At 34.1% G+C, this 27,640-nt stretch overlaps 1 protein-coding gene across 2 annotated transcripts in view; it reads right to left on the bottom strand.

Annotated features, from left to right (window-relative positions):
* LOC118187414 (uncharacterized) overlaps window positions 1–12,806 on the bottom strand; it is a 41,252-nt gene extending 28,446 nt beyond the window's left edge. The window contains exon 1 of one of the 2 annotated variants that reach the window (XM_035357630.2): window positions 12,599–12,806. In XM_035357630.2, the coding sequence (XP_035213521.1) occupies window positions 12,599–12,643 (45 nt within the window). In that variant the 5' untranslated portion in view covers window positions 12,644–12,806. Of the gene's footprint in view, window positions 1–6,062; window positions 6,217–12,598 lie in introns of those variants that run through there. The other variant, XM_035357631.2, reaches the window with a different exon arrangement.
* Window positions 12,807–27,640: the final 14,834 nt, after the last annotated feature.

Here is a 27,640-nt window from a genome sequence, read left to right on the forward strand (position 1 = left end):
ACTACTGATAAATTATAGTAAACTTAAAGCCCTTTTGGGCTTCGTTAAGAAGCGAATGCTAAACAAAAATAAACATTGGTTTTGTTTGGTTTATGTGATTATGGGAAAGCCTAGAGGGCCATCTTTGCCTACGGGAAGGGATGCCTTCGTGGAAGACTTTCTAAGGAAAACTGGTCCATATACATGTTACACATTAGGAAAACCACGATAACGCCCATGCAGCCAGCCCTTTTTGATGGATTTGAATCTCGGACCGAACTACCAGTGTTCAATGGCTTTTACCGCTCGGTCGGTAAAAGCCATTGAATTACAACCAATGATTGCTCATTAATCGTGAACGTTTCTTACAACATTTTACGTTTAGATAAACGTTACGTTTTCTACGCAATACGTATAGACAACATTTACTGCGTTTCCTCATCCATGCTTTCAAAACGCCGCTGAAGTACCAAGGTAAATTTTCCAGTATAAGTAAGAGTTTTATTACACCAATGCTTGCTTGATAGGAAGATATAAAATTAATCTGAAACTTTGTACTCGAAATCTTGAAAATATTAATTACCGCCTTAATTCTTCAGATGCCGCCAACGAATGGAGTCCCATAAACTCTGCTATTGTCTCAATTCACAGAGATTTGAACCCTTTCGCCGAACTGCAAATACCTTAACTACTCGGTCACTGGTGAGTATTAAATGATTGGAGCAGGTTTTCTCGAAACTAAGTTTCGAAGCTCGATCATAGCTTGAAGATGTGTTTCCTTATCCCTGCCAGAAATGTCTGAAGAATATCAGAAACGGCTCCAGGTGCGAATGAAGTACTTAAAATGCCCGAGTTGTTTGGCTAAATTGGTTTACAATAGCTACCGTCTTTTAGCCGAGCCTTACAAGGTTAGCACAAATGATTCATTCATTTTGAAAAGGATATGTTTTCAAAAGCATTATGGGTAAGCACATGAAAAATATATGAAAAGAACCACAAACTCAACAAGTTTTTTTTTCACTGTTTCACAAAGTTTCCCAGATAAGTGGAACGTTGCCTAATCGTAGGATATCAACTTAATGGCGAAATCTTCGTCCTCCAATACTTCCTGCATTGTGACGTAAAAATCTAGTCGACGGGCGTAATCCTCCCGGTTTAATTGTTGCGGAAGTTGCACATGGTACGGTACAATCGTTGACGCTAAATCTTCCATATAGTTTTTTGTGGTATTCCGAACATCTGGTCAATTGACAGGACGAACATCTGGATAACAATGCTACAAAATGTATGGTGGTGTGGTGTATTTAATTATGGCAAAGCACACTAGGACTATCTGCCTAAGGGGAGGGATGCCTTTCGTGGAGGACTTTCTAAGGGAAACTGGCTCGTATACACGTTACACATGGGGAAAACCACGAAAAGGCCCATGCAGCCAGCCCGTTCGCGGGATTTGAACCTCGGACCGAACTACCAGTGTTCAGCGACTTTACCGCTCGGCCGCTGGCGGGCCTAAAAAATGTATGGAATGAGCTCGATTATCGTCTAGACGTGTGTCGTGTCACCAAATTGGCACATACTAAATATTTGTAAAGGATGTATAAACTTTGCGAGTTTGTGGTTCTTTTCACACATCTTTCATGTGTCTACATAAATACTTTTGAAAGTATATCCTTTTTAAAACGAATGAATCATTTATTTAATCCTGCATTTTCTGGAATTGACAGATATATCCAACGCTTTCATTGCATTAAATAAGCCTCAAGTAATTTTAAGCTACCATGGTGATAAAAAATTTGCTACTTAACGTAAAGGAGGAAGTGGTGGACTGTATAGATTTGTGTTTCTGTTCCTTGTTGTTTGAATAAATTTACTAAATGGCACCAATATGCAAAAAATTAGTTTGTAGTTTATCTGTCTTAGTAAGGAAGAATTTTAACTTTTTCAACGTGTGGTAAAAGCTTGATAGCTAATTGGCCTTTTCGCTATACACTCAGCAATAAAAGACTTGCCTCTTTATCAGTTTATGGATTTATTTAATCAGTATTGTTTCGGAGTTTGATTTAAGATGATTAACCACCACGTCGTTCATTGTCATAGAGAATTCCCAATTTTAACTTCTTTAAGACCTCCAAAACTTAAAAATAAATAAAAAAAAATGAAAAAATCTGAAAGGATGCTTATTTTAACGTCATGGCAAAGGGTTTTCTGAGGTGTTCTATGCTCTCGCAATTTAACAACATGCTCTTGCCAAAACAACCCATTTTTATCTTTTTAATTTTATTATTAAAAAATCTTTTCTCCGCTCTTGCAGTTAGATAAAATTCAACAGTAAAATGACAAAATTTTTAAAGTATCGTATTTTTAGAGTTTCATGTAGTGTTAACTTACCATACAATTTTCTATTTTTTTCAGTCTTCATTTCATCATATCAATGATAAGTTTTCTTAATAAGATGACTTGCACAACTTTTTTTTGTCTTTATTAACTTTATATCTTGAGTTTATTAACTACCTCTGCGAAACTAAAAAAATGCGTAAAGACGGCATATCTTTACAGTTCCTCATAGCATAAACAAAAGTCTGCATGCTGACCTGAAAGTGGAACTTATTTTCTGCACAGAATAAATGCTAAATTTTATTATAAAGCTACGCAGAACACACCCGCCGCTTACGAAATACTTGGAGATAGGAATAATAATAGACCATTTGCAGCTTTTTCTCTTACATACCGCAAACACGCAAAGTTATGATCAACATGTGTAACCTTGGTATTAATTTTATTGCAAATTTTGCACTTAAAAACTTTCAGTAATTTAGCAGGAGTCGCAGTACTGCGCCACACCCCTAATAGGACAATACTAATCTTTTGTCATCGCATCCTCACTTGCCCCTCCAGAGACAATGCGTCTCAATGTTTTCTTCTTTTGACTGTATTTTGTCTTAAGGTATTATATCTTTATGGTGGACCAGTTTGATAAGCCCTTATGTGTGAGGCACCTCGTGATATTCCGTGATAAGCTGGTAAAAGCGGAATTACTCCCACTGTAAAACCAGAATATGCAACCAAAGCATCAAGCCTCCTAGAGTAATAAGTATTGCCATAGACTTTATATTCGCTATAGTATTTTTTTTAAATAAGCGGCGATAGCATTTGGCTTCAATATATTTTTATTTCAAAAATGATTATGGACGCAAAAGCGAGGATGGAGGGATCTGGACTCATAGCCACAGTCCTGGAGGAAAAAATCCACAGGACATATCTCAAGAGAAACGAAATCCTGTAGAGTACCGCAAACTCTACCTAACGTAGACTGTGACCAGTTAGCGAAAATGCCGAATTATACGTTTTTTGGTTTTATGAGATTACGGCAAAGCCTCAAGGATTATTTGCTCAAGGAGAGGTAGGCCTTCATGGAGAACTTTCTGAGGAAAACTGGCTCGTATACACATTACACATGGAGAAAAACACGAAAACGCCCATGCAGCCAGCCCGTTCGCGGGATTTGAACCTCGGACCGAACTACCAGTGTTCAGCGACTTTCACCGCTCGGCCACTGGTGGGCGTCAAGTTTTACTGAAGAAGGGATCGGTTATTAACAACTCATTATCATGGGTTTAGATGTGGAACGCATATCGTTCAACACCTAAATCCATGGTAATTTTATTAATATTTTCCCCTTTGTCCAGTTTATTTAAAGCATTCAATTTCATTTCCACTGCCATACTAATCTGTTTTCTTTATTTCTCAATCAACATTTTCGCTTGCACAGGTAACACAGCACTTGTAAACCTGAATGTAAACTGAGAAAGTCTACCAAGCATGAACCGTAAATTTATCTTACAATAAAGTACAACCATAAATCATCAAGCAAGCCTACTCGCCTGGTAACAGAAAGGGAACAAGTGAGTGGTAATCTACAACATTTATTACCTGACATTCTTCAGCCAATTTGTTACCAAGAGGAAAAATGGGGTACACAAATTTATGCCCCCTTACACCAAAAAAACATCTGTCACCAAATACGTTATACAGGTTCCAAGAAAAGTGTCCCAAACAGAATGTTTGTGTGGTGTTGGGGGAATAACAAATTTAGAATGCCGTAACAAATCTGAGAAAATCCGAACGAATTACATACGCATAAATATGCACTGTAGTAACTACAGCAATCAAAACATACCAATACTGTTTGCACCGTATAGGTACACGACACGTTGAGTAATCGGGAGTCGAGGTAGCTTGACTACAATCTACAATAGCGATTCATCACATGTGGTTGCGCTCAACAATTAAACTTAAGATAAAACTTAACTGTGGCCTTGTAGGTCTTACAGAACTAAAACGAAAATAACTAAAACCGAAATATTTTCCTTACAACGATAGGCTGTTTCGTGTTATGATAAGACTAGGTAATTGCAATAAAGTACTTACGTATTAATGCAACAGCCTTGGCCCAATTTGGCGATTTTTTACAGATAAAAAGATAAAAGTTACTTATCGGGTACAAGCTGGTGGTTTTCGTGCCCCCCTTATGAAATATTCTCAAACTGTCGATATTTATAAAGTCGGTGAACATCATCACTATATGAAAAAAAAGCACACTTTATCAATTTAGAATATATATTTGAAATATTAAATAAGGATTACGTGACAAAAAATAAAACACTTGCATTCTTCTTCAGATGCTTCTGTAATTTTCTTCGAGTACCTTTTTTTACCTTTCCCAAAGTACACAGCGATCCGTTTTCGCTTAAACATCAACAGAGAATTCAACAAACAAAACCGAGAATTGGGGAGACTCGTCTTCGTGCAATCCTCGGCAACAGGGGCTGCCTAGGAAATGACTTTTCATCGTTGTTCCCTTTTACAAAATTTTCAGCAAAACTTCTTGTAGATATTTTACTGTAGTTTCTTCTATCGCTAGCAAATTCCACAAGCTCATATGTTAAAACTAAGACAAAGTGTATCACGATTTGTTTGTGAAAAACCACAGAAGGCTGGAATACAACTGAAAAGAACGCATATGAGAATGGCGGAGTTGCTTACTTCTTTTTGAAGCTTGGCTTCCCTTTGGCGCCTTATGCTCCAACTCAAAATAGCATTATTTACAAGTTATACCACTAGGACGCATTCCCTCCAATTCAGGGGGGGAACGTCAGTCCGAAAATCAAACCCGTACACTAAAAGTACTTAAGAATTCTTTAAGATGTATTTCTTGACAAATTTGCCTAAAAAATAATACCTCCAAGTTTTCTTATTACAATGATTTAAAAGATCAGCTAAGAGGTCAATATTGCTGATTTTCATTTTCTTGAGCATAATGTTTCTGGCGCTATCGTAGGAGTTGCTTAAACGATTGTTATGAGCATGATTGCCGGAAGAATGGTTATCCGCATGGATGCCAGAATTTGGCAAGTTCCGAAAATTTGGCGCCTTCTATTGAGATGACTGCGGTGATACACAAGTACCTGCAATCATATCCTAACGCAAATCTACAACACATTTTGAGTCGGAATTCAGAATTAACTCTCTTAACACTTACCGAGGCTAGCCAAATCTTCGCGGTAGCAATTTCAGTGGTCCAGGTAGAAGAAACTTCTACAGATCAGGCGACAGGTCACGGAACACGTTTTAATGGACCGACACTATAAAATTACACCATACTTTTAAATTACGCCGCTTGCCATCAATTGGCATAAACCTCTAACGTGAGTAACGAGCCAAGGAACGCAGAACAGAAATTAACTTCAACAGAAATTAACTTCAAACTTGCTGTTAGTAAAATTTCAAAGAAACCTGCTTCAAGAGAGAGCAGTAGCATTAAAAATTTCAGCTCGGTTTCTTAAATGACTTTTGTCTTTTCGCCTCAAAAAACGACATGGCAGTTGACGTAAATCAGTGGTCTTCAAACTCTTAAGGAATGTTTGAAACTATAAGGTTTTTTCGGGGAATCTCATACAACTCGTAGAATAATATATATTAAAATAATATTTAAAGTAGATCCATATGTAATAGGTACTAACGACAATTAAAAAAGAATCGTATTTTTCGTGAAAACATTTTAATGCAAAATTAATGTAACTTACCTATTAACAGCTTTAATTCGTGCTTCACGTACTACCTATCCTTACAATATATTTACGGACAGGAGGGTTGCGCTTGCATTTATTTGCACAAACCGTCGAAGTCTAGTTCTCTTGATGTTGTCTGCAGTGGCATTTCATATTCTTCATTTCATTTGTTTCTACACTTCTTTTTTTGTTGCCACATACGTGGAGAAAGATTTTTTTTACTGAAATGCGTTGTTCCGAACGGCGTTAAAATACTTATAGCTGAGTGTTCTTCAATGGAAAAAAGTGCTTCATTGTATAATTTTTAACACGGTTGTCTAAATTTAACTCATTTTCCGATAGAAAACTGTTTAGTTTTACAAAGCATTGAACATCATTCTCTTTCACATGTGATGAACATATGTTAAGTATGAAAATTAATCTAAAACTAAATATATCTCTTAAGTAATAAACGCTGGTCAACTAATATAAGTGCTTTGTAATTTTCTTTTCGAATTTTTATTCTTACTAACGGAACCCCGGAGATTGAGTTCTACAAGGTATTGACTTCTGCTTAGAGTACTTAGGGTGACTTCTTTCTAGGGTTCCACGGAACACAGTTTGAAGACTACCGGTGTAGATGATAGATATCCCGTACGGTTTTCGTTCGTTCTTTCGTTTATTTTCCGATTAAACATCATTCAACGGCATTCTTCAGGAGGTTCAAGTCTAAGAAGTTGGACGTTTTGACAGTTCCAAATAGCGGAAATAAAAGTACGACATAACATCCCAAAAGAAGGCCCATTCCAATAAACCCCAATAAAAGATATATTTAATTTTAGGTTAACCCCATAACACCCAATAAAAGATATATTTAGTTTTAGGTTAAGTAAATTACTATCAAAATACATCTTTTATCAGAAAAGTTTCAGGGCATTTTTTTATATCTGAGTTTGCAGTACTAAAAAGGAACAAATGTTGCTTTTATGTTACCTGGTATGTATTCTTACTTGACATGACCTTGCCCATGTTTCTGTGAAAACTTACAAGGTTGTAGGACTGTGCTTAGCAACATACTGTTCGGATTGCTGTTGCATTCGTTAAGGTGACACAATGGATTCTGATTGTGAGCAAAGTGTGAACATTAAGTTATGCGTTAAGTTCGGGAAAACCCCTAGTGAAACGTGGAACCTGATTAAGCAAGCATATGCAGGTGAGGCATTTTCAAGAAGTCGTGTTTTCAAGTGGCACAAAAGAATTCGTGAAGGCAAGGATTCAGTGCAAGACGATCCTAGAGCTGATCGCCCGTCTTAACACATACCAATGCAAATGTGAAGCGTGTAACGCAGTTATTACAAGAAGACCGTCGTATACTAACTAACTGTGCGTATGATATCAGAAGAACTGAGTTTGAATCGTGATGTGTGTCATAACATTTTACGCGAAGATTTAGAGAAACAGAAACTTGATGCAAGAATCTTCCCTCACTCACTAAAGGATGAACAGAAAGAGGAAAGTTGAAGAATTTCTGCTGAACTATTGAATAGAGCCAGACATGATACCACATTTGTGTCAAAGATTACTGTGATTTTTCTTGTTTCCGCGAGTGAAACGATGACTGAAAGGAAAGCTTCATCAAGATTATTGCAGACATCCAACGGGATGTGACAAATGAGTATGCCAAGCATCGCAGTTGAAGATTTCCCCGCTTCATCCAGAAACGTTGGCAGTAGTGTATAGATAGCCAAGGGTACTACTTTAATAGCAGGTAGGATCATTACTTGTTAAATGAAATTTTCTATGTTTTACGACCTTTGTCCTGAAACTTTTCTGATAGAGAATGTATGTTTAATAATGTTTTGCGATATAAGCTAAGGTCAGGATAGCCCCGAAATATTATATGCCCCTTTGCCAATTTCAGTTCCACTTTATGATTAAAGACCTAAAATATGCATATCATTGTTTTATGAACTAGAAAATAGTTTTGATTGGGTTTTTTATTCAAAATTCTGAAAGCTAAATTATGAGATTAATTTATAATGTTGTGTGTCTATTAATTAAGGATTGTAGGAATATCATATTGCCCTTAAAATGTTCCTGTAAATATTATACCTGAAAAAATTACTATTGTGCGTACACCTTGCACGTACACACACACCATTAGGGTGTATCTATATCTATTCTATATCTGCCGTTCTACTGGACCGATTGTCGAAATTTAATTTGCGTTTTCCTTGTTTCGAAAGCGCAACTTAGGATCTATGCATTAGATTTATATATAGCATTATTCTAACAGAGGTAATTTTGACACAAAATCGCACTTTTTCTGAAATAACATACCAATTTTCCCTATATTTCGATTCTACAACTCAAATTATGCCTAGATATTAAATTTTGTAATTTTTGGTGAGAAATTTATGGAGAAATTTAAAAATTTATCTTGGCGCATTTTTTTCAGTTTGCGCCAAGAATAATTTACTTGGCTAAATTCTTAACCTTTTAACTGTCATGCCCGAGATAATCTCGGGCACAGCACTGGTGTTCAAAAATGTCACGCCCGAGTATTACTCGGGGTAATTTTTTTTTTGAGTGTATCGTATTGTTATACCCGAATATATATCGGGAGACGTTTATTTCGGCTTCATCTCTTTGTCAAACCCGACTGTATCTCGGGAAAAGTTAATGTGCGCTCAATTCAATAGATGACAGCACTTTGCTGAAGATTTCAAAGGTTAGAGGATGTTGGATATTGGATTTTTGCAATAAAAAAAATGACAATTTGTGTACCCAAATCATCAAAATAACTTGACAGTTAAAGGGTTAATTTATAGCAAGCTATTTTCACACAAGCGGAAAAAAGGTCATCGCTCATAAACAACGTGCGAAACCACATTTGGCGTTATTATCGCTTGTAACTAATATGCCAAATTTCAAAACGCGGCATGTAAATTCGTGTATATCTTAGGAAATTTTGAATAAAAAACACTAATTTTTGCAGGTATGCTTAAAAATACATTTATTTTAAGATGGGGGTAAAAATGTTATAGGTTATAATTTAAATTTTCTTCCAAAAATTTATAAAAATTATTTTAAAATACAAGTTTAAAAATAAATCACAAAAAATGGACAAATTTTATTTGGAATGAACCTAAATTTCGAAATGTGAAAGGAAGAATCAAATATATTTAATAAAAAAAGAGATATTAAAAATATATTTATCAAATTTAACTAACATGGGGGAGCTAAAATTTTGAGAGCTAATTTTTTAAAAACTTTTCGTGGGATTTTTACAAAACTTGGCAACTGGGCATAATCTGAGTCGTAGAATCGAAATATGAAAAAACATTGGTATGTTATTGGTATGTTAAAAATAGCCGAATTTTGTCAAAATACTTATGTTAAACAATGCTATATATAACTCTAATATATATATTTAAAGTCCCGCTTTCGGGACATGAAAAAAAGCAAGTTAAATTTCGACAATCTGTCCAGTAGAACGAGACATATAGAACTGCCCCATTTTGATCATTTTGATTTATGTAAGTACATATCCCTCTTATTATTTTGAAAATTATTGACAATATTCTAAAATATTGAGACAAACAGAGAAGTAATTAAGCTTTGGATCTTAAATAAAGCAGACGATTGTATTGAGAAATAAAAGGCCATTGTGTTGTTATGTTTGAGCAAGCTATTTTTAAACCTTTAGAGTAACTAATACAGTTACGATTAAATAAAAACTTTACTGATTATTCAATATTAGCCATCAACTGTTTAAATTAACACTTTCACATTTAAATAAGAGGTATCCTTTGCATTATAACTCTTATTAATAACAGTAGCAATATAATGAACAGTATTAAATAGTTTTTGTACTAAAACATCAATAATGCAGAAAGAATGAAAAACCTGTTGATAATATTATTTGTTGATGAATAATAATAATATCAATAATATTTAAATTTATGAATAATTATTATATCCAAAGGGATTTGAATCCCGAAGGACTATTAGTTTCGTTTTGGCATTTTGCGTCGGACGGATAAATGTCGGTTCACTTTTCAAACTGTTGCCATAAAATGTTAGAGTCCTGCTTTATATTTGAAAAAATTAAATAATGAAAATCTGCGTAAATGTATGTATATTTCTCACATTGTCATAAAATAACGGTACATAGAGTCATCGAATTTTGAATAAGGTAATCCTCCAACGAATATGAGCATGTGGAAGACCAAATTTGAAATTTGAAATTTGTTTTATGATCGATTTCCTATTTTTTAAAACTTTGACGAATTTTTGATTAACAAACTCAAGGATTTCAAAGCGAGCAATGGCAACGTTGTGCAGAAAAAATATTTTTATCTCCAGCGCGTGAGTGTCTGTATCGGAAATTCTAAAGATATGCTCGTTTTAAAACTATTTTGCGATATTGCTGTTGCACTGGATCTTATGGTTTAAGTGCGAGGAACATGATAGTTAATAAAGAAAAGTAACACACAAAATGTTAAAAAAACGCCCCTTTGGACGTAATTTAAAATCTGAAACATTTCAGAATTTTTTTTTTTTTTTTTAATTTTCTTTTCTTTTCTTTTTTTTTTTTCAAATTTATTTCATTTCTCATCTATATACATAAAAGGAAGAGTCTGTCTGTGTGTGTGTCTTTCGTTTGTGCTACGCGTAAGCTAATAGACCCAGGGCTACGAAATTTGGTACATAGGGTGCATCTAGACAAGAGCCAGTAGACCTCGAAGCGAATTTTTCAAAATTCGAATGAGTTTTTTTTTTCATTTTATGTTTTTTGATGAAATCGCATCAAATCGACAATTCTCTCTCATTACATCAGCAACAATGACACGCAGCCACTGTTCCTGATATCAGCACTGTTGCCACTCGAATTCTTGGATTCGGAAAAATGAGGCTCGGAAATTAACTTGTGTGCGGTTTTTAAACTTAATGTTCTTTTGGATACTGGACGTTTGTCGAGAGAAGGCAACGGGAAGTTGGTTAATTTATTTATTAGGATAATTACAATTTGTGTTAAGGAATATTGCTTATTTCTCTGTAATTTTTTTATGTGTCATACATATTTATTGATTTTTTTTTGATAAAGTTGTTTTGCAATGTAAAATTTTCTGCAGTTTTTAAACTTAAGGTTTTTTTCGGTTTAGGCATTTTTCCGATAAATTTAAAATCCAGATGAAGTTTGACTACCTAGCGGCTACTGAATAACAAGTCATAATAATATTATTGTTATATATAATATTATGTATAACAATTATATTTTAAATCTTGAATGAAGACGAATTTTCTCCACAGAATTCTGAATTCGTATGAAAACTCAAATAAAATATCTGATGTGAACACCGTATGACTTCCTTGTATGACTATTAAATTATACACATATTTTGTTGCAGATAATTTAAATTTATTTTCTCGAATTCCGTTACAGATATAGTATTTCTAATTCAGTCAACTCAATGAATCATAAATACATAAAAACTCAAAACATCTTCATTAAAAATTATAAAATACAGAAAAACCTAAAACAACAGATACAGTTAAAAAAAGTTAAAAAGAAATTATAATTAAAATTAGAGTTCTTACGCAAAAAGAAATTCAGCCAACGTGCCAGAAGACAGTTTTTTTTTTCGGTGCACAAAATTAAAAATTAACTTGTGATCCTTCTCCGTAAAAAGACATTGAATTTGGTGCAACAACCGACTTAATTCATTATTCTGCTAATCGTTTTAAATGTAAACAAATGGCAGCTTGCTAGGCTTCGCGTCACTGAAACTTTTAAATTGTTGATAATTCTACAACTATTACATACAGATTAACTAAAGGCATAAAAACCTTAACCGGAACATAAGAACTACATAATCACTTTTAAAGTAAAAGATGCAAAATTTATCAACATCTAAGGAAAAAAAGAATTGTGCTCATGGAGCCGAGTGACATAGTGGGTACATACATGTTTGTTGTGACCGATTGCAACGGAAAAAGGTGAATAAATACATGTTGTAGCAGTCTCACATACAAAATTTCAACGTTCTATGGATGCTCACTTTTGAGTTATGCGAGGTACATGCGTATGCATACGAAAAGACGTCACGAAAAAAGGTGTCTTCTGAATTTATTTTAAATCCATTTTACAATCTGTTTTGCAAAAAAAGAGTCCTCGTTTCTGTCCATGTGTGCAGATACACGCCAAAAGACAAAAAATAAATAAATAAATAAAAATAAAAATTATTCAAATGGATTCTAAAGCGGTCAAAATGGATATTTTCGTTGAAATATGATGCCCGAAATTATTCGAAATCGTAGTACTTTCTTTGCTTCGCACAAGAAAATAAAAATTATGCTTACCTTTTCTTTTTCCTAACGTAAGGTTAGGGTACTAAAGAGGACTTCAGCAATTTCTGAAGGGATTCAGATAAAGATTCGAAATTACGATCAAAGTTAGTTTTTCGAAACAAATATACTTTAAATACACCCCTCCCGGTAGTCGCAAGAAAGAATTTAAAGCATTAATTTTTTTAAATACTAAAATAGGAATGATAAATTTCAAATACCTGAGATCTTTCAGCTACTGTCGTGAGAACTAACTCATTATTCATGACAGAAACACTAAAACACCTCCTGTTACTTTACTAAGAATTTCCACATTTAACGGAAGGTTCATAAACCGAGTAAAAACCCAGGTGATATAAAAAGTACAAGTAATAATCACGGGGTTTCAGTAGCGCTGTGACTCAAACCCATTTACTAAATATGTGTAGCGTACGACGATAAGAATGTTGCATCCTCCTCTTTCTTTCTTTCTTTTTTTATTTTATTGTTTATTGGAGCTTTATTCTCTTTCAGATAACGCATACCATTTATAAAAACGCACGCCACTGACTGATGAAAGAAAATGATATTGCATTAAATATACGAAGTCTTCACTTTCTCAGATTTGGAGTTGATTCTGTAATCAAAAACACTGATAATCTTTCGTCGATCCTCGCTAGCGATACCGAACCATTCATTCATTTTGTAGCTGACATAAGTATGGATAATAATAATAATAATATCTGAAAGTTTTCAGATTTTATATTACGCCCAAAGGAGTGTTTTTTTTTTTTTTTTTTTAACGTTTTGTGTGTTACGTTTGTTTATTAAATATGTTCTTCGCACTTAAACCATAAAATTCAATTCTACAGCAATATCACAAAATATTTAAAAGAGCCTATCTTTAGAATTTCCGATACGCAGTCTCGCACCCTGGAGATTTTTTTTTTTTTTTTTTTTTCAGTACTGTGTTGCCATTGCTCGCTTTGAAATCGTTGAGTTTGTTAATCAAAAATTCGTTGAAGTGTTACAAAATATGAAATCGATAATAAAACAAATTCGAAATTTGGGCTTCCAAATGCCCATATTCGAGAGGAAACGTAACGTTATTCAGAATTTAATGGCTATAGATACCGTTGTTTTATCACAGTGCAAGAAACATAACACATTTATGCAGATTCTTCATTATTTAATTCTTTTAAATATAATACAGGGCGGTAATATTTGGTGGCAACAATTTGAAAAGTGATGAGGACATTTACAGTGAATCGACGCAAAATGCGAAAACGAAATTAATAGCCCTTCTGAGCTAACCCTCTTTTGGGCTAAATAGCTTTCAGATTTTATATTATACCTAAACGGGCGTTTTGTTCATTTACAGCCACATACACGTTTCGAGAGCACTTCGGCTAATGCCAGTTTGGGCTAAAAATATTTAAAAACAGCACATCTTTAGAATTTCCTATGGGCAGTCTGGCGCGCTGGAGATGTAGATATTTTATTCCCTACAGTGTTGCCACTGCTCGCTTTGAAATTGTTGAGTTTTTTAACCAAAAATTCGTTTAAAGTTTTACAAAATATGAAATAGACAATAAAACAAATTCCAAAATTGGGCTTCCAGGTGTCCATGTTCCAGTGCAAGACTATGTTATTCAAAATGTGATGACTCTAGGTACCATTGCTTTTTCACAATACGAGAAATATACATACATTCATGCAGATTCTTCATTATTTAATGTCTTTAAATACAATACAGGTCGATAATATTTGGTGACAACAATCGCATTTAAGTGATTTGACGTAAAATGCCGTTTCGAGCCTAAAAGTCCTTCCGGGCTATCGTCCTTTGGAGTAACAATAAAAAAACTGCCGGGATTTTATTCAAATTCGTAAGTAAATATCTTAAAATTTTGGTCGTATTCATTCAAATTTAGGCAACATAGGTTATTATGATTACGAAAATTTGTCAAAAGAATTCGAAAGTTTTTTTGGTATTTTATTTCATAATTTTATTATATTCATTGCAAAACCATAAGCATTCAAATGTAATCAATAGATTAACATGATTAATTTTTCGTGTCAGGGTCATGCACGTTATTCAGCTGTCTAAAGAGAGAATGAACCATCTCCCGAATACAGGAAAATCCGTGGTGACACATGTTACGAACAATCCAGTCACAGGCACTGGTACGGTCAAAATTATTTTCAAAAATTTGGTACGGTCAAAAATTTTTTTAATTATTTAGGATAACTTATGTACAAAGTAGAAAATAATGTTTTGTTTTGTTACAAAGTTATTATTAATTAACAAAATTACTTTTGTCCAGATCTTTATACATTGAAATTCTGAAAATTAGATTCTCAGGTGGCTTGGTTTTGCTAAAAGGCTTTGAAATGTATAGTTTCTTTGATTCTCCCTCATTTAATGTTTCTGTAACATAAAACGTCCAATTATATGCAGGAACATGAAACAGTTTCTGTTGTTTAATTTTACGCGATGGTCAAGTCTTCCATTTAATCCTCAGAGTGTTTGCCTTTCAAGGTGTGAATCTGGTTTTGCTTAAGTGAAATGTAAACACCAACCATTATCTTTAGGAAGCATTCCACAGACTTCCCCCTTCAGTGCTTTCTCTCAATCAGTAATATAACTAATTGCTTTAATGCGAACATGGTCAATCTCTAAAATCACCAACTAAATTCTGCAATAATCGCCAACAAGCTTCATGATTCTGTTTCTTTCCCGATTTTTAGCCCAAATAGCGTTAGCAGAGAAGGGATATTAATTTCGTTTGAGCATTTTGCGTTGGTTCATTACAAACGGAGAATAATTTTTTAAATTGTTGCCACCAAATTTTAGAGCCCTGTGTTATATTTAAAGAAATTAAATAATGAACAATCTTCGTAAATGTATGTATGTTTCTCTCATTGTGATAAAACAACGGTACCTAGAGCCATCCAATTCTGAATAACGTACGTCTCCGCCCAAATATGGGCATCTGGAAGCGCAAATTTGAAATTTGTTTTATTATCAATTTCATATTTTGTAAAGCATTTATGAGTTATCGATTAAGAAATTCAACGATTTTAAAGCGAGCAATCGCAACACTGTACGAAAGAAAAAATATCTCCAGCCCGCGAGACTGTGTATCAGAAATTCTAAAGATATGCCATTTTAAATACTTTCGGGTATTGCTATTGAATTGAATTTTACGTGCGTAGAACGTGATATTTAATAAATAAAGTTACCACACAAAACGTTAAAAAACCGCCCCTTTGGGCGTAAGATAAAATCTGAAAGCTTTCAGATATTTTTTTTGGGGTGGGGGGAGAGGCAAAAAAAATTCTGTTCGCTTTGGAGTCTATAAGGAGGTGCTTCTATTGCTTAATAATTAATCCAGCCATAACAAAAATAAAAATCGTTTTATTTTTCTACTTTCCATCTTCGAAAATTTTAAATTATGAAGTGTACTAACAGCCTAAAATTTGCCATTTTTCGTCAGCAACTTACTTATCCAAGAATTCTAATTATTCCGCTGAATACAGCAATTCTGTAAAGGTAATACACAAGAGTAATAAGTAAAGATCAAACACAAAACGTTAAAAAAAGTCCCTTTAAACGTAATTATAAAATCTGAAAGCTTTCAGAATTTTGTTTTTCCTTATACAAAAAGTTACTGTATATTGTACCTATCTTCAACCCTCCTTTGTCTGCCGACACTTCCGAAAAAAAGAAATAATTCCATGTTTATTTATACGATTTTAGCTGAAAATTGTATGAGCATACTTATATATCATTCATTATTGATAACAATGTCATTCATACGTTTGTTATTATTTATTTATCACAAACATTTTTACCTTAGGGACGCTCTAACCAGTAATTGTAAGGTATTTTTCCCCTGAATTCCGAAGAAAGGTAGCATTAAAGTTTAAATATTTTAAAAAGTATGTCTTAAAATTATAATAGAAATTTAAGGTGGCAGGAAGAAATCTGTAATCTGCGGATTTATTAGACATTCGAGGGAAATTTTTACATAAAATCTCAAGAATTTTCTAAAATTCAAAAACAAATCGTGGAAATTCGTGCCGCAATGAACTTGCTATCCTAACAAAATTGTTCATTTTATTCGTCAAAAGTAAGCAAATATTTTTTGTTCAGAATAGAATTTATAAACAAAAAGGTAGTTCCCCTATATATTGCGCTATTGTATAGCGCTTAATCGGTTAAGCACGGATATAGGAAGAGTATAGCAGAAACATTAGGGTGATTTATGGTCGAAAGAGTAAAGTACTAAAGTGTCTTAAAAAGTGCATATGTGATCGCAAGGTGAAAACAAACACACAGCTGTAAAATCAAGAAAGTAAGATATGATATTAATTGATAATATTACTTACCAGTGATAAAATACACTAATATCTTGTTCGTTAGGCTTCAGTATTTATTCAAATACGTATATTCAACGTTATGTCTAATACAACTTCTGCATGTAACTTACTGTTAAATGCATCATGCTTTGTCGACGTAGGAAATTCAGCACAAATTCAATAGTGTTTTGTTTTATATAACAGGATAATAAAATTTATACATTAAACCGCAAAATCAAGAACCGATAATTTGTAATGAATTTTGAGTCTTTTGCAGACAAAGCAATTAAAGCATTTCACAATGCAGAACTTTGAGCAATTCGTTTTGAACTGAAAAAAAATGTGCTGAATCAGATCGTTATTCATATTTTGGCTGCGTCTGCCGTTTCCAGACGGTAATAAACAATGAATGAAAGCTGATAATATATCATTCTGTGAAGTCTTATTTCCCGCCCCTCCACACAACTATTTATTACTCTCAGTGATAGTACCTCACTTTAAGTGATACTCACTCAGTGATAGTACTTCAGTACCTCACTTTAAACCATATTTTTGTATATAGAACATTTTATTCACAATGCAAATACTATTGCACTATAAACATCTGTTTGTTACAGGGTCTACTTAATACCTGGTTGTATAATAGAATAAAATTTGAATAATACAACGTCATCTTTGATAATTGATTGTTCTTTGGTGTTTTCATGCATCAGCTATTTCTTAGCACCAGAAAATTATTCGATCCTAGCTCATGAAATTTAGACATTTTTCATTTCTCCAGAAAAATTTTATTCTTTCTTTCTCGAGAAATTAAGTGATACTTTACACCTAGAATTAAATGAAAAGAAAAATTAATTGATAATTACTCTTTACAACTGGCTTTCTCGGCGGTTTGCGGAGAGTATTCAATACCGCACTAACTCATCGACATTGTCTGACTGTCTGGTTTTTTTCTGTATCTGAAGCGTATTTTTATCTGAAGCCATTTTTTTTTTCCAATGGCGGGCACTTACCTATAAGGCACTGGCCACTACTACGGACGAAGGTGGTGGCCATTTTATCCTGGAGGGCACCTAATATGCAGCCACCGCTACCTCCAATTGAAGGGACAGACAATTTTACATCGATGCCTTCTCCGGGATTCCAACCCAGGTCCTTCGGTATGGCAGTCAGGCTTCCCTAACCACTTTCCACCACTGTCTTGTACCATATTCTAAGCAAGTGACATGGGGTACCCCATCTTAACGAGGTTGTTGATCGCATGGAAGTAGTCAGTCTGTTGATTCTTAACTTTAAAGAAGAGATGTGTGGTTGCCAGGAAAGTCTATTATCTATTACTACTCCTAGGTACTTAAATTGTTTAATACATTTAATGGAGGACCCCAAGAGTTTGAGACAGGGTTTCTACGTAATGGAGAGCCTCGACTAATGATGAGTGCTTGTGTTTTAAGCACCGAGAGACCACTGACACAAGCTTCTTCTCATTTGTAAGAAGCTTCTTCACTTATCGTACCACGTCCACGGCAGCCCGACAAATTATCGCAGGTACGCCGCCTTTGGATTTGTTAGTTGAACGAGAGGCTGCAGTGGTTAACGTAAGCAGGCTACGACGCACCATGAGTCTCTGGGAACAAATCCATATCCATACAGATTATGAACATCACATACCGCAAGCTCCCTGACATCCTGCTAAAAATAACCTTGTGGACACTATCTACTTTAATAGAACACAGGACGCGGAATTTGCAAACGGTGTTTTCACTAATGGCTCTAAATAAAACTCCAGGGGGCACAGGAAGCGGATTCTGTATACTTTGTAGAGGAGCGTTAACGTATGAGTGGAAAAGAAAGCCCGCTTCTGAAATCTTTGTCTTTCAGGCGGAGTTCATAGCTATCAGAGCAGCTCTTCTCCACCTGAAGAATAATCTCACAGTGCCCAATATCCTCTACACAGGCTCAGCCTCAAGCCTCACTGCGATAACTGGAATTCGTTCCCTCAGCCCTATCGTCAGCAGCATTAGAGACATTCTAACCGATATGCCTGCTTCGCAAAGACCCTCACTTATCTCAGTGCCCTCTCATACGGGAATAGAAGGGAATGAGAGAGCAGATGTTGTCGCAAAGGAAGCAGCGGATTCATCCACTTTGCGAGAAGTCCCGACCCTTAGACAGTCTCTGAGTTGGACATTCCATCAGCTCCTAAGAATATGGCAAGAACGTTGGGATCAAACCTCAGCAGGGAGACGTGTATACAATCTCATTCCCAAGGTCAAGACAACAATCCAAACTAATAGCAATTACATGACGTATTTCCTCACTGGTCATGGGCCCTTTCCTTCATACATTTGCCGCTTTGGCTTGAGAGAGAATGGTAACTGTGAATGTGGGGAGGAGAGTCATCCAGACCATTTTGTGTACTGCCCACACACAGCGCTTAACAGCCTCAAGCAACCAGGAGCCAGATTCTGTCCAAATTCCAGAATCTACAAAGTAACAGAGTTGCCCAGCGGAAACTGAAAACAATTATTGAGTACTGTACTAGCAATTCTTTTAGAAATAGACATCGCATCTTCAGTATGGCATTAACTCTTCTTGAACTGGAACATTTATTAACCTGAAGACAGATTACTTGCTCTGCAAAGCATATCAGTATGCACTTTAGAACTATAAAAGCTAGTTCAATATGTCAGCAACAGAGTATGTGATATGTATGTTCAATATGTAATTTTGTATTTATGCTGCACCAGGTTTTCATACACAAAGTTTGTAGTGTATCTGTACATGTTTATATATTATATTTATGGTATCTAATTTATACTAAGGATCAAGCGTACCTCAATGGCATGCTTCATGTAAACTTTAACTATCATGATAACGTATATGTATAGATGTATATATGAATACGAGTGAAAATATGTATACATTTATTTGTTTCGGAATATATATGTATGCAAGTGTGTATATATCTGTATCCGAGTTAGTATTTATATGTATATAAATATATTTTGATTGTACTCTTCTTTAAGTGCCTTGTATGTACATGTATATTTCTTTTTTGCATTTTAATAAATGTTGTCTGCTCAGCCGGGGCTGCGGCCTGGCAGCTAGTGGTTAACTCCCGCTGAGTTGGTAACCAATTCTGCATGGAAATATCTATAGCTGGGTCAGAAGCTAACTCAGCAGTTTACCCCCTAACCACTACACCGTCTGGGCAGCGAAAATGCTAACCATAATTTGTTGTCAACTTACTCGCCTACAGCACACAGGAGCGGACTACATCATGGAGCCCGTAACATGTGATCTGCTCATTTGAGTCATTCAAGCCCATCAACAGTCACTAAACATTAGTAGTTCGTCTAGGGTTCGGTTTGGTTTATTAAGTTGACGGTAAAGTACACTAGGGCTATCTGCCCAAGGGAAGGGATACTTTCGTGATAGACTTTCTAAGGAAAACTGGCTCATAAGCACATTCGTCTTGCGTTCGAATTCCAATGATTGGGCTGGCTGCATTGTGGATTTTTGCCATAAGTCACGTGGATACGAGCCAGTTTTGCTTGAAACCCCTCCATGGAGACAGACAGTCTTTGAATTACTTTGCCTTAATTCTTTCACCTAATCTAACCTAATCGATATATTTAAAATCAATTTAATTTTTTCGCAAGTACTTATTAAAAATAACTGTATAGCAATTCCTTACTTCCCCCTTTTTTATTATTTATGTTTTCAAATGAGAAAATTATTAGTTCCCATTATGAATTTATTCAGCCAAAAAGACCATGCATGCAAGTAGTAAGATTTGATATTGATAGCTTCAAACGCTACAGACGTAAAAACTGATAATTAAAAAATGCAGAGATTTTACATAGTATACTTGGGTATTCGTAAAAGCTAAATTTCTAACAAAGATAAAATCATGGATAATACCCATCTGCATATTTCAACAATTTTTACAACAACAGTTACTCAACAGTTAAAAGCATAATGCACCTAAAACCAATTCTGCCTTTCAGATATGCTTTTTGATTTTTTCCAATGAGATGAAGGCATGGAGAGATGACTGAGAAATGCTCTACAATAAGTAGAGCAGGATAAAATGTAGTTCAAATCATATGGTAAAAATCGTCACAATATGATATAGTATATCAGAAATAAGAATAAAAATGCGCATTTCTCTGTTTTGTAAATTTTTTACGTTTTTTAAAGCGACGTAAAAATATACCATTTACTTGATAAATTGGTTTTGAATAAATTATGTAAATGACATATCATCCCTCCTTTGTTCCTGTCGATTTTAAAGTTTCCCGCTCAACTTTTATTATAGATTAGGTTAGGTTTTCCTAATACGAGAAAACACACTAGGACTATCTGCCTAGTAGTAGCAATGCCTTCATGGAGGGCTTTCTAAGGTAAACTCGATCTTATTCACATTCCACATTAACATGCAGCCAGCTCGTTCGCCTGTAATCGAACACCAGTCATGTTAACCACTCGGCCACTGGTGAGGTCCATTTTTTAGTGTATATATCCAAATATGTATTCTTCACACACACAGACACATACATATATACAGGGTGTCCCGTAAATGATGCGACAAATTTCTGGGAAAGGTAGGGGACATCATAAGAATTAAGAATTGTGTAGGAACCTATTCCCAGATATGTCACTGTACGCCACCAGGGCGTGCTATACAGGAGACTGCTATTGGAAAGTGAGGATTGCCTCTTTCTAGCGGTAGGTACCATACGATGAGCATGGAACGCCATACGAACCTGGAGTTTGCAGACATGCACTTAGCATATGGAATAGCTGAGGGTAATGGGCTAATCGCTGTATGCATTTATTAAGAATGCTTCCAACCATACCACAGTTTGTTTCACGTCCTATATGTGTACAATTGAAAATGTGAAACAATTTGCATTTAACCCTTTCGGCCTTACTGGTGGCGTAGCGAGGGGACGGCAAGGGGTGTATGATGCTCCGGCGCCGCTGGCAAAGGGGTGTCAAATGGTCTCCAAAGAAGATTTTCTGGATTGGATTATTTAATTATGGCAAAGCACACGATCGCTATCTGCCTAAAGGGAGGGATGCATTCGTGGAGGACTTTCTAAGAGAAACTGGCTCATATACACGTTACACATGGGGAAAAACAAACACGAAAACGCCCATGCAGCAACCCGTTCGCGGGATTTGAACCGAACTACCAGTGTTCAGCGTCTTTACCGCTCGGCCGCTGGTGGGCCTCAAGATTTTCTGGAAAATATAATTAGTTATTTATTTTCCTGATTTGACTTATAAAATGTTTGCAGTACATCAACCATATATCTCCATATACAAAACGTTCTTTCTGACCACTTTATTTCTCTAAGAGATGTATTTTTATTTTGTTTTAAACAAAATGCATGTATAGCTACCGCTTTTTATTTTAAACGAATAACACTACCTTGTTCCGAATTTCTCAAACATATCCAGTTTCCAGAAATCGATTCCATAGTCTGGAAATGAAATTTTGAGAAACTCCTAACGCTTCCACTACAATGGATTGCGTTTGACTCTTCTGTAAACGACTGATGGCCTTCCTGGCTACCGATTCATCTCATTGAGACATCGTATAATTCACTGCTACGAAGCATTCAACGCATGTCAATTAATTTTAATCTCCCACTACAAAAGGAATGCTGCAGGTCGCTCCTTCCTCTATATCTAAAACACAGTTTTCGATGCCACAGACTAAATTTGCATATTCCGAACTTTGTACCATTATAAATTTCCTTTATATTCTCTTCTATTTCTGTTTAATAAAAAGTTATCGATTATGTGCTTATTTCATACAGAACCACAATATCCCCCGAGCAGTGAATGTGACTGCAAGATGTTACTCCGCAGTAGAAAAGAAACAGAACCTAAAACTCCATTACAGATCTATGGATAAAATAGTTTTGTTTTTCCAAACCTAAGCATCACACTTCAAATACTCCTTACTATTTCATTATCAAATGAACATTCGTTCAGCAAATTAAAATAAATTTTGACATATTTACAATCAACGATGGGACAAGATCCCTTAAGTCATCTAGTATTTTTAAAAGTGTAGAAATAGAAAAATTTGAAAGGATCGACTTTGATGAAGTAATTGATAAATTTACTTCATCCAAGGCAAGAAAAATGTATACACAGTAATTAATTATATTATAATATTGTATTATTATTAATAAATATATCTACTTATCTATAATATATATTAAACTTTTAATTATTTAAATATTGTACCTTTTTTAAAAACAATTACAAAAATATGTAAAATAAATAATACTTTTTAAACTAATTCTAGATCATCGTATGTCTGATTGTATGTCAGTGATGGGGAGCTCGTTAAATAATGCATGCTCCAAGTTTGTAATGTTTTATGACGAGACAAGAAAAATAATTTTGAGACTATAAGCTTATCTTAAAAAATGGTGACTTCCATCTTCTAAAAATTTGGCATCACGATTAGAGTCAAAGATTGGCCAGTTTAAATTTTGCTCCATAGTTATGAACGAAAGCACTGATATAAATGATACTGATCAATTAGTATTATTTAAAAGAAATATTGATAAGAACTTTAAAATTACAGAGGAACTGGCGTGAATGTGTTCTTTAAAGGGAACTACAATGGGATGTGATATTTGCCGTGAATTTCAGGAAGGGCTTTTAACTTTGAAAGTGCCTATAAACATATATATGTAATATTACGACCGGTAGAGCGCCAAATATGACATGGAAAAAATCTGGATTTCTTAGACTCTTTAATCAAAACTATCCGAGGAACAATGTTATTTTTCTACATTGTGTTATCAAGATGTTCTGTGTAAATCTGCATTGAATATGAACCCCGTACTTGATGAAGTCATGAAGCTTGTAAATACTATTCGATCTCGTGGGCTTAATCACAGGCGATTTCGAGATTTTCTTCAATCCATGCAATCTGAATACTCAGATGTACTGTATTATACGAAAGTAAAGTGGCTTAGTGCAGGATGAGTTTTCTAGCAATTTTAACAGTTGAAAGACAACATTGTGTGTCGTTCTTCGATGAGAAAAAGTGTTCTGTGGAGTGGGAAATGTTAGAAGACACAGAATGGTTTTTAAACTTCAATTTTTAACAGATCTTCTTTGTCATACGAGCAACTTGAATGTCAAGATGGAAGGGAAAAATTAATTTATCGACAATATCTGGGCTTATCTCAAAGCTTTTAAACTAAAACTTAATTTGTTTGCTAGGCAGCTAGCTAAGAATGACTTGTGTCATTTGAGTAAATGAAGTAAATGAAGAGAAACATAAGAATTATGAAGATGGCTTGAAAAAAACTGCATTTTGAGTTCGAACACAGATTTCAAAGTGTCAGTGCCATTAAACCAAAATTGAATATTTTTACCATGCCTTTCAACGTAAATTGTGAAGCAGTGAGGTCAGATTTACAGCTTGAATTAATTGAGTTGCAATCTAACAATCATCTCCAGTTTTTTCTAAATATACCAAAGTTAAAATTTTATAAATCATTATCAAAAGTAAGTTTCCCAAATTTAATATCTCAAGGCCAGAAAATCAGTACTATGTTTGCTTCATCTTATATATGTGAACAAGTGTTTTCAACTATGAACCTCAGGAAGAATTATTTCATAAGGCTGACAGACGAGCATTTAGCCTCGTTCCTTAGAATCAGTACATCTCACTTCGAACCTCAATATAAGGTGTGTATTTAATTACGGCAAAGCACACTAGGGCTATCTGCCTAAGAGGAGGGATGCCTCTGTAAAGGACTTTCTAAGGAAATCTGGCTCGTATACACGTTACACATGGGGAAAACCACGAAAACACCCATGCAGCCAGCCCGTTCACGGGATTCGAACCTCGGACCGAACTACCAGTGTTCAGCGACTTTACTGCTCGGCTGCTGGTGAGCCCCCTCATAAGGAACTTTTAAAAATGAAACTGCAATTTCCTTCATCTCATTAGCATATTTAAATTGTAATATTTGTATATTGTTTTTAACATTTTAGAAAAATTTATCTTAGCCCGCCACACTTTTTTTTCTATTTTTGCCCCACGACCGAAAACGTTTTCCCTTCCCTGGCTTAGACAATGCTCTTAATGCAACTGTATTCCCCTCTAATCATCTGATTTTTCAAAGTTCTGATGTATCCTGCATATAAAGCTAATGGTAACATAAAATTTGACAGCCCCAAAATTCTGTTTTAATTATGCAACATCAGATATTTTCAGCGATTGGCTGGAATGAATAATAAATCTAATGCCCTTCACATTGCTCTTCTAAAAACATACCTGTCTTCCATAGACAGCCTAATATTTAGAAAACAGTCAGTTAATTCATGTATTAAGTTCATTACATCTTAATTTTTTACACTCAAAGAAAATATACTCTACAGTTTTAACTTCAGATATACTATTTAATTATTGCAGAACAGTTTCAATATATGAAGTTAATTTATGTACAGTAGTTCATACATATGTACATGTCCTTTTATTTATTTCTAAAAGAGCTTCAAAAATGAAATTATATTACATGTGAAGCTGTCTTAATATTCAGGGCAATACAGCAATTAAAATTACCTAACCAAATATTGAACAGAAATAATTTACACAGATTTAAAATTTAAAAAAAAAAAAAGTTACATTCAACTTCTCTTGTTCTTTTTTATTATCTAATGAATATTACTTTCTGGATTTGTTTTGTAGTTTACTGCAGGTTTTACAAAGTAGACAATAATTTAATGCTAGCTTGTAGGCATTTTAGCCATCCAAGAAGGTGTTATTATCACAAAGATAGTAAGGAGTTTTAGGTCTCAAGCTAGCAGTAGCAGTAATTTTATGATAATGTAATTTATTTAATAACCTGAACACACCAAATACCATCATATTTCGTACTTCTGCCAATTTCCAGCATTATACTATACATAACTGCCAATGATGAAATATAAAAACCCTGGACTTTTCCAGTTAAGTGGCAGCACACTTAAAAAGAATTCCAAATTGACTAAAATTCCTTTTACCCCCTTAACACATTTGCCCACGTATGACATGGGCGAAAGTTAACAGGAAATTTACACATGCCCATGTCTCACCCGGACGGTCTTGTATATCGTCTTACTTTCTTCCTAATGCCAGTTTGAGATCTGTTCTAGTAAAAATAGATCGGCTAGATTATAATTAAACTTATTTACCATAGAGGTCACCACTATGCACACATGGTGCATTTTGATGATTAGTTATAAGTTTGTTAGGAATTCTTTGTTATAAAGCAGTTGTTTGGTGTAAAGAAAAGGTAATATGTCTATTTTTACTATGTTAATTATCATAAAAGTAAACAGTTAACCATATAAATAAATTTTTACTAAGTATTTTGTAACTTGTTTAGAAAAAGTTATCTGATAATGAGAGAGTCTGAGGATTTTGAAATGCCAATTTATCAGAAAGTTTCAACGATGAAAGTTATGATCTCTTGAGAGTGATGGAAGTGAATCTGAAGATAACGATGACGAGATTTTAGCTGTAGCAAGAAATTGGCATCAAATTAGTACAAATCAAATGATAATTAGTAAAACCCGAAGAAAATAACTTGCACTATACCTACATACTCATTTTCTGTCAAAAAAAAAAAAAAAAAAAACTCGATCATTGTTTTACCAGTTTTTCCATAAAAACTTGTGCTTTAAGGAGTTAATCATGGTTATTCAATGGTTTATATAATTCTGGCATAAAATATATTAATATTTAATTTGATATTCTAAATTTTATGTTCTTTGGCTAATTGCATTTTATAATTTTCTTACACTCGTATAATGAAAAAAATCCCACATAGGGAGAAGGAAAGCTCTTATTCATAAAAGTACTTTTAAATATGATCGAAAAGGGGGAATCATTATTAATGTACATACTACTGTAAGGATAAATTTAGTAATATACCATATATTGATGTTAAAATGAAATTAAACACAAATATTTAGTAATTAAACACATAAAAAATGAAAATCACTTGAGGCAAGGGAATGAAATTCACACAATTAAGTTTTAATAATTTAATAAATTTAATTTATTTCTGACACAAACACCAAGAGATTTAGTGATTCACTGGAAGATGTAATGTACAACCAAAAGAAATGGCAGCCATGAAAATAGAACCTTCATTGCTTGTCACACTAAGGACCACTCTCATGAGAGATGAGAAAACAGGCATATAACAGAAGCTGCTTCTTTTCATCTCATCTTCATTAAGCTTTTCATCTCTACCACAGCTAGTTGATGTCCATTTATTACAAGTCAAATTATTATTGTATTTATAATGTGCATTTGCAATTTTTATTACAAATAAATAAAAAAAGTTAAACCTATTTTCAATAAGATTAACTAATTAAATACAATTCCATCATATTATATATGTATGTATAAATTCAAAAACTGCATGAATTTGTTCCCCACCCCTTTGAAAAAATTATGACCTAAAAATGTTTGAAAAATGTACGATTACAGCAATACTACCAGAAACTGTAACGCACTAGCAAAAGTGTATCCTCACACAAAGAAATTGTTTTGAAAGCAATTTTGTATTAGTAGTTAAAACTATTTATGATAAAAAACTACTTAGTAAGATCATGGTTTTTTGAATTTGCAATAGCTAATTAATTACTAAGAACTTTCACCACCTCTTATAACCATTCTAGTTTTGAACTGAATAAGACTAATGACATGAATTTAAAATTATCTCTATCATATTTAAGATTCACTCAATGTTTAAACAAGCCACTATTCTAATAGCACAATTTTCTTGGTGGATCAATACAAACAAGATAATGTTACATGAGAATATGGCTTTCAGATAATGATATATAGTAAGAATCAAAAATAAAATATTAAACAGGTC

The sequence above is a fragment of the Stegodyphus dumicola genome, chromosome 3 (genome assembly GCF_044657685.1).
Source record: "Stegodyphus dumicola isolate Sdum_Otavi_A_Nest chromosome 3, ASM4465768v1".
Classification (NCBI taxonomy): domain Eukaryota; kingdom Metazoa; phylum Arthropoda; class Arachnida; order Araneae; family Eresidae; genus Stegodyphus; species Stegodyphus dumicola.